The sequence below is a fragment of the Osmia bicornis genome, chromosome 7 (assembly GCF_907164935.1).
Source record: "Osmia bicornis bicornis chromosome 7, iOsmBic2.1, whole genome shotgun sequence".
Taxonomy (NCBI): domain Eukaryota; kingdom Metazoa; phylum Arthropoda; class Insecta; order Hymenoptera; family Megachilidae; genus Osmia; species Osmia bicornis.
In genome coordinates, this window is record NC_060222.1 from 272061 (window position 1) to 284482 (window position 12422).

The 12422-nt window shown below is 29.9% G+C and overlaps 4 protein-coding genes across 4 annotated transcripts; 2 read left to right on the plus strand and 2 right to left on the minus strand.

The window, feature by feature from the left end:
- Positions 1 to 1840: 1840 nt before the first annotated feature.
- Positions 1841 to 2546, minus strand: LOC114878362. The gene is given in 4 exon segments (XM_046286514.1): positions 1841 to 2073; positions 2075 to 2188; positions 2190 to 2278; positions 2347 to 2546. Coding segments are annotated over 4 exon segments (468 nt in total). The 5' UTR covers positions 2453 to 2546; the 3' UTR covers positions 1841 to 1914.
- Positions 2547 to 4548: 2002 nt separating this feature from the next.
- On the plus strand, positions 4549 to 9365 carry LOC114878358 (PHD finger protein 14). Its single transcript, XM_046286515.1, is given in 33 exon segments — positions 4549 to 5287; positions 5351 to 5411; positions 5413 to 5459; positions 5462 to 5541; positions 5544 to 5592; positions 5663 to 5724; positions 5727 to 5805; positions 5808 to 5872; positions 5942 to 6086; positions 6089 to 6095; positions 6159 to 6237; positions 6239 to 6268; positions 6270 to 6351; positions 6354 to 6434; positions 6507 to 6572; positions 6575 to 6706; positions 6709 to 6744; positions 6747 to 6857; positions 6860 to 6927; positions 6929 to 6953; positions 7006 to 7040; positions 7042 to 7295; positions 7391 to 7458; positions 7461 to 7584; positions 7586 to 7623; positions 7697 to 7794; positions 7796 to 7841; positions 7844 to 7886; positions 7948 to 8086; positions 8162 to 8454; positions 8530 to 8607; positions 8609 to 8633; positions 9233 to 9365. Coding segments are annotated over 33 exon segments (2742 nt in total). The 5' UTR covers positions 4549 to 5112; the 3' UTR covers positions 9254 to 9365.
- Positions 9366 to 9569: 204 nt separating this feature from the next.
- On the minus strand, positions 9570 to 11228 carry LOC114878367 (methionyl-tRNA formyltransferase, mitochondrial; the record flags this gene model as incomplete). The annotated part of the gene is given in 7 exon segments (XM_029192112.2): positions 9570 to 9827; positions 9921 to 10034; positions 10037 to 10123; positions 10200 to 10378; positions 10568 to 10690; positions 10787 to 10981; positions 11062 to 11228. Coding segments are annotated over 7 exon segments (1035 nt in total), but the record flags the coding sequence as incomplete, so codon positions are not given.
- Positions 11229 to 11491: 263 nt separating this feature from the next.
- On the plus strand, positions 11492 to 12396 carry LOC114878371 (U6 snRNA-associated Sm-like protein LSm4). The gene is given in 8 exon segments (XM_029192117.2): positions 11492 to 11601; positions 11677 to 11718; positions 11808 to 11864; positions 11866 to 11907; positions 12006 to 12012; positions 12015 to 12182; positions 12255 to 12311; positions 12314 to 12396. Coding segments are annotated over 8 exon segments (411 nt in total). The 5' UTR covers positions 11492 to 11598; the 3' UTR covers positions 12349 to 12396.
- The last annotated feature ends 26 nt before the right edge of the window (positions 12397 to 12422 follow it).

A 12422-nucleotide genomic window follows, 5' to 3' on the forward strand; every position in this document is an offset into this window, starting at 1 on the left:
TGTGCATCATCTGAAAGCAAAACTATACATATGTGCTTATTATTATAAATATAACATTAATACAATATATGTTAATTATACACATACCTGAATGATGATATAAACAAATAAATTCTTTCCTGGTTCATACAATATTATTTTTAAAACTTTTGAATGAAAAATAAATGTAGGTTATACATGTGAAGATAATACACGTGTGCCAAGTGAAAATTGGTCAAAATACAGGTGGTTCGTAAATCCTAAGTTGTACTTTTTAAATGAAATAAATACAAGAGGAATTTGTTATAAAAATTCTTATTTGATATATGAGAGATACTAATACCTATAAAAGTATATGTATAATACATATATATATATAAATATGTTTCAATGCCAATGAACGAAAAATCCTGATCCTGATGCAATTCAAATTCAATTACATGCTATCGTAAATACATAAAGAAATACACATATGGATATGATATGTTCTACATACACATATTTCTTTAAAGAAAGATTAAATACCTTTTATTTGTTTATAATTATGTTATGAAGGTCAGTGCTTACTTAATACCCTTGTTTTTTTCTTCTTATCAACCGGCGTATTTAAATAGATAATTTTATTATCAGTGTAAGGTTGTATGCATTTAGATAAATACTTACAATATACATATACATATGTATATATGTATGTACACAAAAATTTAATTAAATAATTTTTCTTTTTCCATATATGTTTCCTTTTCCATGTATGTACAATTGAAATTGTATACTTGTTTCTTCGATATCATTTACATTTGATTAGCAGTAAATGTTTGAAATGTTCATATTAAATTTTGCGAATGTCATCGAGGAAAGCTTTAACGACGCTTGAATTCGAAATAAACAAGCTTGACATAATGTTTCATCGTTAAAGTTAATTTCATCAGTCCCAATTTTGTCATTAGATTGGCTTGAATTGTCTTTTTAGTTTCACCAATATATAAACTGCATTTGCGGAGTTCCGTTTCCAAAGGATCGCTTTGATGAAATGAATAAATTTAATATAATATATTAAAATCAGTATTTTTTTTTTTATTTACCTTAATTCATATGAATAACTCCACCAAAGGATACAAAATCCTCATAAAGCCGCCTAACAAATATATAACTGCTATTATAATAAACGCATTTATTCGGAAAGGGAAAGGTTCGCTACGATTTTCCAGATTTTTAACAAATATCCTTTGAGATACCTTCAAGAAAAATATAAAACGTCTTCGAACAATTAATAACAAAACCCGTTAAATATCCTTAGGAACATCTCGTACCTGTGTTTGGAAAAAAAAAAAAATGAAAAAAAAAATTTCATTAAAATATTAGGATAGAAGGTATATGTTCAATAAAATAATAAAAATTGTGCACCTTTGAATTCTCGGCATTCTGATTCGAGTACCGATAAGTTTTCAATAAACCGGAATTGTGAGAGGACACACTTTTCAGAATATCATTCACCAATTTTGTATCGCTCAATATAAAAAAAAAATGCGATTCAGTATATCCTTACTACGCAGAATCCTTTGCTGAATTTTTCTCAAGTCATAAGATAATCGTACTTTAATTTTCACTGACGTACCCAATGATGTTAGGATATCATTGTGAGCGGTGAATTTATCATTTCATCACCATTTATGTTTACACTGCTTATTAGTCTTATTTCCCCAAAATCCTCTTAAAAGATCAGATACATCGAATTTCGCGACTCCTAGCAAAGGACTTCCTCTTTCGTTATTACTTCCGTAATTTTTGATTTCTTATCGTTGCTGTGTCTTTATCCGAACTTTTTAAAATAGGAATACTAGACTGGGGAACATGTACAATACGTTATGCCAAATGATCTAAACAGAAAAATATTGATCCATTAATTTAATGAATTTCATTCTGAAAATATTAATTTCATCTTACCTCGACAATGAGAAATTTTGTAGTAAGAAAATTAATTAGTTCTTCTGGACTGATCTCCTTGCAAAGGAAGCATTTAATAAATTCGAAATACATTATTCTATTTGGAGTATAGTATGGTGTGATGATCGTGTGATTCAGAAAAGGAATTTTTTACGTACAAATATTTGAAACCATTTTCAATAATCAGCTCGGCTGGAAAATTTGATAATTGCTCTAACTTGATCGCTATTGGATTTAAATCCTTTACAGTTGCTTGTCCTGAAAAATATATTTCGAGACTCGGTGGAAATGAAAACGGATGAAACATTTGGTGATTGCGGAGTTCTTTTGAAGCTAGTAGCGGTACCCATACCTGAAAACAAAATGTTATGGTCAGTATTTATTCTAATAACAAATAATCTTACGATTAATATATTATACAGAAAAACACAGTCTCCGCGGGTAAATGTATCTCATGCGCAACCTCTCTTTCGTAATTACGTTTATTTAATTTATTTGCTTTTAATCGTTTCTTCGGCACAGATTTCATATTCGATCTTTGATCCACATTTAAGTAATTCAACTTCCAAAAATTCAAGCGGGAAACGAGTCCTTCCCATTAACATTTTTCGAAACTTATATTCGTGTACTTATCTAATCGAAGTTATAAAATTATAAAATAAGAACAACGGAGCTAGTATTGGAAGATTTAAATTCAAAATATTTTAATAGGTACCTGGTTATCATATCAAGGTATGTTATGATACTGAAATCACCATGAATTTTATTTGTTACTGTGATCGATGCTGGAAGAGATGATTTTCTAATAAAATTAGAATTGTGGCAAATCAAAGGGATAATTTCAAGAAAATCATACGGTCCTGTGCTCATAGAACTATCATTTATGTAAATTCTTTTACTTTGTCCTTTTTGGCTCTACAAAATAAAAAAGTGGAGTCAACAAATTGTCATTGCGAAACGTCGAAAAATAGATGACCTTGAAATGACCTTCAGCCCCCTCCCCCCTCCTGAGATACAGTAACTTTCACCCAAAGGGTTTTCTTGTATCTTTTATAATAAGTACTTACATAATAAAATAATTAAGAGGCGACAAAGTTAAGTAAGTCAGTTTAACTAACCTTCCGAAAATTGTTTTTTTCCCATAAAATATGCGATATGTGATTATGTAATTAAAGAAATGTTGTAATTGCACTTCATTTATTGAACTAAATGGTGTACGGAAAATACGATCCAAATCAAAATCTTCATTAAGTGGACACAATATAGGTCTTAAGCACCAGTCACCATTTCAGTATAAATCTATATTGTTAAAATCGCACAATTAATCATAATATTTTATTAAATTTGTTAATTTCTAATGTGATATATATATGAATGTATATTTAAAGTAGAATTAATGACGTACCTTTACCGCTGTTTCCCAACACCGACAATCAAGTTTAAATTTATAACCAGAAAGAAATTCATATTCAACGTGTATTCTGTTAACACATCGCCTATGTTATAATATTTGGGGAAGTGTGCAGTTTCAGACGAATTCTTAACTTTTTCTTTTCATCTCTTCGATTTATTTTTTTCGCTTTAACCCTTTTCTTTATTTACAAACTGATCGTTCTTTATGTTAAATTTCTTAGAAACTTGAAATCCAAAAGTAAACTATAAAATGCATTGTGTCTTTTAATATTATTCAAATCGGCAGGACTTGAATTGCAAAAGTTGATTCATGAAGTATAACAAAGTGAAATGCAATAAAAATAAAAATTATTTTAATCATATTTAGAAAATTAATATGACGTTAAACTAATTGAAGTTAGTTTTATCTCATACGTGAATAATTAATTAAATAGAAATTAGTTGTAACTTCCCGCTAAAGGATTTCAAGATTCAATATGGCGAAATACTACTGACTCCAGTAGATACCGAGCAGCGTCAGAAGGATAATATTGTTGAAGGAAGTTTCTTCTACCTTCTCCTAATATTGAGCAATTTGCTGACTGAAATCTTATAAATATTGGTACAAAACAACAATGTATATTATAAAGGACATGATAATTTTATCATATATAATATATTTCTTTTAATTTTTGCATGCTAAAGGCAATAAATTAAGAAAAAAACATTAGAGGTTTTTTATATTATTATATTGAAGAAAATTTCTACCAGGAATGTCTCAGGAGGACGACGTAGGATTTTTATACAAAACAATGAGTAAGTTGAAGTTATCCTTTGGATAAAGAATGAAATATTTTTACTGAAATAATTACAATAATACCAAAGACAATAGTATAGCACCTATTATAACAATGTGTCAATATTGCTAAAGTGTTTAAGGTTTTTGAAAGCAGGTAAAAAGTAAATATAAATATTTTATACTATATATATACCAATATATAATGTATATATATATATAGAATATGATGTAGTTATATGTATGTATACTTACATATACATATATACTATGTAAATAATTTACATTTCATTCATATGTTAAGTCATAAAAAAATATAACTATTACAACAAAAATAAAAGATGAACTTTTATTAACAAATATATTTCAATTAAAAAAAATATATATTGGATATAAAATATTAAATTATCATATTATTTATATGTAAATGTTTTTACAAAATTTTGAATATAGCACTAACAATGTTAAGAATATTTGATTTTAAAATACCACTTGTAACAATTATTTTCGTTAAAATATGAAATGTAACAAAGACAATACGTAAAAAATGGAGCTAATATGCAAAACCGGCGTCGTATACATATATATATATATGTATTACCTATGTCATATGTCAATATTTCATGGCGACGATTTGACGAGTGCAACGAGTAGTGGGAGATATTTAAAAACTATTATACATAGCGTGTTACACGATATGTCAGAATAAGTAAAATAATTATTAAGGTTGTGGACATTAAAAAGTACGACAATAGAGTCTAAGTAAAAGTGTCATTCTAAGTGTAATATGAGTAGCATTTGTACGTATGTATTATGAATTAAACACTCATGTAACCTAAAATTAGTTTTTTATACAATTTAGGAAGTGTATATTTTCGTTAAATAAGTATACTGTTGATTAGAAAATATTTCACTGTCATGTATATTCTTTGTAATAATTATGTATATATATATATATATATATATATATATATGTATAGATTGAAAGTGTGTAACAAAGAATGTGTTTGTTAGTTGAAAGGATCCAAAAACAGAGGAGAGTAAAGCCTGTTGGATCAGCACCATCTTTGCTTGACTTTGATTTAGGGTGAAAGTTCTGATGACAGTGATTCAGAATTGAGGATCATTGTGAAGAATCTGATGAGACTCAGTGGATTTCTAATGATATTGGAAAAGGTACACTATAGACGTTAACATTAACGCAATGTTATTTTAAAACAATTATTTCTGTGTATGAAGAGGAAGAAGATGCATCGGATGAATCTGATGACTCCTTAGAGGATCCATTATTAAATAAAGAGAAATCCTAGCTTAACTGTGGGGGATGTAATTGAACCAGCTAGACAACAGGACTAAAAGGTGGTTCGCTGAAGAAAATTAAATAAAATGTTAATTGTTGTGGTTGCCTTGGAGACAGAAGTGATGATGTTTAACGAAATGTGTTGAATGTGATGGATGTGGTGTTAGTGTACATGAAGGTAACAATTTATACGATATAATCCACTACTTGTTTAATATTTCATTATTTTATAATGAAATTATTTTAGGATGGTGACGGTGTATCCGCTGTAGAAAGTTTTTCAAGTACTGATTCTTTGTGTCAATCAGCCCCATTGGGTTTTGTGAAGCTTGTAGCGCAGGCATTGAAGATCCTTCCTGTGAACTTTGCCCTAATAAAGGTGGAATTTTTAAGGAGATGATGTAGGCAAATGGGTTCATTTAGTATGTGCACTTTATGTACCTGGTGTTGCTTTTGGAGAAGTATGTAAGCTTTTAATGTTTATTACCTGTAAATTGAGAATATCTTAAAATATACGTGCTTATTTTTAGGTTGATCGTTTATCGAGTGTGACGCTCTTTGAAATGGCATATAGGTAATGGGGAGCAAAACAGTGTTCCTTGTGCGAGGATGCATCCTTTGCTCGTACCGGTGTATGCATAGAAGCGATGCAGGGAATGTGTCACACTTATTTTCATGTACCTGGTAAAGTAATTAAAGGATAGAAAGCTTCCTAAATTGGTCAATATAATCGCATGTTCTTTTTAGTGCACAAAGAGAAGGTTTATTGTCTGAAGCCCATAGCGAAGAAGTTGACCAAGCTGATCCATTTTATGCACACTGTAACACTTCATTCCGACAAAACTCTTGTTCGCAGACCGTAGGCGTAATTGGTTAGCGCTACAATTTACGAGCCCAGTACCGTCAACAATGTTAAAACAACCTAATCATTTAGATACTGAAGACAACGTAGAATACAAAGAAAATTAGCGAAACATAGACATAAATATTTAGCTCATAAAGCATCTAGGCCACCACCATGGGGTAAGTTATTATTACAAAATGTTTATAAAAATGAAACTAGGTATTATGTAAAAGATTTATATTATTTTCTAGTACCAACTCAAAAAATGCCTCGTGTTAACACATCTGCTTCTGCATGTCGACAGTTAGCAAGAAAGGCAGACTCATGGGGATTGATACAGCTGCAATTAGAAGCGCAAGAACACAACTTGTAGCTTTAGTCGACGTGAGAAAGAAATGGCACATTCCGCCTGCTTTTTAGCGTGGAATTTATCGCTATTATTTAGACCGAAATTACGAGTAACGTCTATGAAAAGGACGACTACAGAACTTCTGATATTAATTCTCAACTACTGAACGAACAACAAGGTTAGATAGAAAATAGTGACGAAGTAATGAAAGATAACGAAGAACAAATTCGCGTGAATGTAACGTTAAAGGAAAAATAGAAATGTATCATCACTGCTTCAAAATAGCGGTATGTGAAACCTTACCACAAATAACTGATTTGGCTTAAACCAAGAATAGCACCAACTCTAGGTAAGTAAATCTCGTGTGTTAATATGTACAATGTATTAAGATTTTTAAATAGGTACAGGTTTAGGCGTACCTACTGCAGCTGCTTTGAAAAATGGGGGTTGGTTTTCCTTTACCGGTTGGTAAAGGAGTCGAAGGAATACGCGAAGGTAGAGTGTTGAGCAGTCAAGCTCAAGATCAAAACCACAAAAGTGAATTGACATTGCGACATCAATGCGGGATATGTAGAAGATCCACGAATCAACACTTGCTTGCAAAATGTGATACATGTCATCTTCACTACCATTTATCTTGGTCTTAGTCCACCTTTATCTCGTATGCTAAAAAAACAAAACTTATGGGATGGTATGTGCATTATTCTCATGTGTGTATATTATTAATTATATTAAAAACGTATTATATGTATAACATTTTAAATAACCTTTATTTTTATAATATAGGCAATGTTCTGAGTGGGACAAGGAATCATCGGGATCAGACGTTGAACGCGTTGATACATCGGCACCACGTAATTAAGACATTGCAAAGATGATTCAAATTTAACGTTAACACCGACACCACCGCAGGAAGTGCAAATGCCTACAACGCCTACAACGCCTAGTACATCAAAAAATTCTTCTGCTAATCTTAGTACGTGACAATACCACAGCATCTGATACACCAACAACACCAAAAAGTAACTACTATTGCTCTTGTACAATTATAATAGTTGCAGTACTATTATTTTAAAAAAACTATCTCTGTATAGGTGACTATAAAACCAGTTGGGCCACTACCTCCATCTTCAGCATCCATTCATTCAAGTGAATTAGTGTACAATCAGCAATCTGTTAATAGATGTAGCAATACCGACACGGGAAGGTTCACCTGAATATATGGTAGCTTCGGCGGATGTACAGAGTCTGTTTCACAGAGGAGTGCAAAGAAAAGAAGAAGGTTTGTAAGGCGTTTTATTAAATAAATATATGGAATATAGAATTTGATATTGTTTCATTAGAGAGAAGCATAAAAGATATACTCCTGACCCAATCACGGGAGTAAAGCAAAGAAAACGAAAGCATAAAAGGAAAAGTCTCGATGTGGAAAATCCAGAAGGTCAAAGTCAGCCAGAAATCCACAGAAGAATTACAATAAAGGTATATAACTATCTATAAATAATTAGTATATATCTGAAGATTTTTATGATTAAACTTAGAATTTCTATGTCACAGATAAAACCAATTCCAAGACCGGAAGGGGACGTAGCGTCTGAATCAAGTCCACAAATGTTTATCGCCACGTCTACTAGCACTGAAATTACATCGCCACCACCACCCCCAAAATTGGCCACCTCCACTTGCCCCACCTTTAGTTTCTAATACCCGCATCCGCAACAGCAAATGTATCTACTAACAGTAAACAATAGTAGAACATCTACAGGAAATGGAAAAAAAGGAAAAGATACAGATCTTTTAACGCATTGTAATGTCTGTGATATGCCTGGTACCAGTCAAAATCTTGTCATGTTAGTTGATGCGAATATATTATTAATATGCCACGCATAATCTAAATGTATGTTTTAAAAATTTTTTTATTTTAGGTGTGACGAATGTAAAAAATGCTACCACTTCACCTGTCTGATCCACCAGTTAAAAATCTCCCAAAGAAGAGGCTATTCTGCATTGTGCAGACTGCGATCCTAGTGTAAGTTATCAATTTCATTTTCAACGTTTATTGCAATCTGGACCCAAAATTTATTGTTAAGGTACTTTTTATTTAGTCCAAAGTAAAAAAAAAAGTAATAAAGATACCAAGTATTAATTTATATGAGAATTAAGAATATGTGACAAAATATAAAGTACTTTAATGTTAAATACGTGTAAATCAAATTTTGTTCAATGATTTAAATATATAGAACAAACAGTCTTATTAATACTAGTTGCTAACGTTAACTAATTATTTCAGTAAAAGCTGTGCCATCTTTATTTATTAATAATCGAATACAACGTTCCATTACGAAATACTGAATGGCAATTAGTTATTAATACGAAAAAAAAAAAAAAAAAAAAAAAAAAACTTTAAATCTCACTTTTATAGAAAATGGGAACAATTCTTCATAAAAGATGGAAAATCCATCTACACTTGGATAATTTTGAAGCAGACCAAGCAACAATTAGACTAAAACTTATTTATGGATAACTTTTACCTTTGATCTAAAAATTGTCACTAGGAATATATATTGAAGCTAACATAATTCAATAAAAGAAAGATCTGTAATAGTAAAAATATTTCTTTCATTTCAGGCCTCTGAATCTGAGACTTAATATCAACAATTTTATGTCTGCAGCTATAATTCTACGTTTAAATAAATTAAGACATTAAATGTCATTATGTTTTTGTAAAATATACGGAATACAGACAAACTTCTTCCTTTAACTATAAAAAAAGTCTTTTGAAAATACATACTGAAAATTTTTTAGTATTTATTTTCAATTAACTTTTTCTCTGCTTAATTTTACACAATTTCTATATTTTGTTCATATACAAAGATATGCATTGTATATATTCATAAAGGTAAGAAAAATTTTTAAACAATTATGTACATTTAATATTCATCTTAATTTTCCGATAAACTGCAACTTAAAACGAATCATTTTTAATTTATTTATCAAGTAATTTATTAAATGCATTTTTATATAATTTAATATTCATTTTTGAGAGACGTAATTCAAGAAAAACATTCTTTCTTTTTACGTTTAGCAGCTATAAAACCGTTACGAAAGTCGTTAGCACTTATACAACGTTTACCTTCAATAATTACCTTTTTTACAGCAATAAAACTTTCATCTTTGCATTTTACAATTAATGCATCTTTTTTCTTATCATACACTACAGTTCCTAAAAATATGAAGTTTTTCAAATCAATAAATAAAACTTTAATATTTATTTTTTATTATTTTGCTATAAGCACAAAATACAAAATACTTTTACCTGGCATTTCTCCTTCGAGTTTAGTGATCAGTGTACCAAGTGAGGTAGCTTCTATTTTCTGAACATCTAATAATCTTATTTTCAAATCCTGAAAGAATGCAGTTAAAGGATATATCCTAAAAGGGCACGGTGTAAATCGTAAATACGTTTTGCAGACATTTCGTTCCAGTTGATTATGGATATTTTTTGTGTTATTTTGGGTGCTGAAAATACGGATTGGAAGTTTGCAGCATATTTACTATTAGATAAATAACTTATAAATTTTACAACAGTATTTACCATATGTTACATTTTTTTCATCTTGAGGTTTTGCAGACTGTATTAACTCTGGTAAATTATCAAATGTTTCTCCTAGAAGATTTGCACCAATTTTGGCTAGTTTGGAAGTTAATTCTGGCAAGGTTTCATCTTCGCTAATATTTACTTGCTTTTGTAGTACTATTGGCCCTGTATCAAATCTTAAGTAATTTAATTTTTTAAATATTATAACGTATATATTAAAATGTTTTCATCTCTGTTTGTATATTTTGAGGAGCATTATTAACTTTATTCTTGAGCTAAAGTGAATTTATATACAGATTTAGATCTTCTCAAAGTATATAAACAGGTAAAAATTATATTTGTGAAAAAATTACAATAATCTTTACTTTTTTGGCATTATCTTCATTATTGTAATTCCTGTTTGTAATTCTCCATTCATTAGCGTATAAGGTAATGGTGCTGCTCCTCTCCATCGTGGTAATAAACTACCATGCACATTTAGCATACCTCTAAAAATATTATATAATAAATTAATCTAAACAAAAAATACTACTTTATTATATAAATCAGTGAAAAATTAATATTACCTTAGATAAATAACTTACAATGGAAATGAATTTATAATTTTGGATGGAATCAAATGACCAAATGAAACAACTACTCCAATATGAAAATCAGAAATGCTTTCAATTGGCCATTTATTCAAAGTGATTCTGTTCTCTTTTGCATATTTAGTAACAGCATTTTCTTTTGCATTAGCAACAATAACAACCTCCAATCGTTGCAAAACTTTTGTTTCGCTATATGTAACATATATATTTTTTTTAATACGACATAAGAAAAGTATATAAAATGCATAACACTATAACAACAAGCTTACTATTTTTTATGTAGAGTTTTTAAACTTTCAACTGCAAACTCATCTGTGCCAAAAAATAATACTTTCCATGGACCTTTCTGAGGTAATGTATGTGATCTTCGGATATCGGTACCAATCTTGTTATGTATCTTTCCTGTAAAAGATGACAGAAGTATCTGTTTAATTTTTTAATATACATGATTATGCCATATCATATGCTGTACAGTTTAAAAAATTATAGTATCATAGTTTAATTATTTTATTTTAAATCCATGGTTATGTTTTGGAACCCATGATTAACACATGTAAGGTGTGCAACGACTGTTAAATATGGATAAGTCATTGAGTACATACACTCAATATAGTTTAGTGAGCACCATTTCCTAGTGATGGGGACAAAATGAGACATTTCAGGACGTTACACGTTTTTTTTTCATGTCTCTCCTAGTATTCCCAAATATCGTAACACTGGTCACACTGATTATTTTCATATCATAGGCGTTATTTCGAACAGTTTGTTGGTGTTATTGTGAAATACATGTAATAAAGTGGTGAAAAATGGTAAGTCTAATATTAATTAAGAAAAACATATATCCGTATTCCAGTTACAATCTATTACATACTTCATTTTTTCAGTTACCTTTATCATTGTTGAGAACAGCACAAAATCATCCTATGGTATGTTCTGAAACAAAACATTTTTTTATATATATATATTAGTTAACATTTAATGTTACATTTAAATACTTTAACGTTACGTTTTACAGCTAGTTGAATTAAAAAATGGTGAAACATATAATGGACACTTAGTGAGCTGTGATAGTTTGGATGAATATAAATCTCAGAGAGGTTATATGCACATCTAGGGTACGGTAATAAGTTACTTAAATTAAAGTTTTTGATTTTATTAATATAAAAATAAATAACCTTCGGATTAGTAATATAGTCATTCAACGTGTCCTTAGGATGGAGATAATTTTGGAGAATGCCAGAATGTTATATTCGGGGTAGCACAATCAAATACCTACGCATTCCTGATGAAGTTATAGATATGGTGAAGGAAGATGTACAGATGAAATCCAGAGGACGCGGAGAAATGAAAGGCAGAGGGCAAAACCAAAGAGGTCGGGGTACTGGAAGAGGTAGAATGATACATTCAGTTCTTACATTACTAATACAATATTTATGTATGTAAATAAATACACTTTTTGTAGGTGCCTTTGGTCGTGGTGGAAGGGGTTCTGCATCTCTTGGTCGTGGCGGAAATCAAGGTGGAATAAATCACAGAATAAAACAAGGACTAAATAAATTGAAATTCCGTTGTAAATTAAGTTTAATATAGTCCTATGAATTTTATCTCATTTTACTTGATTAATGAAATT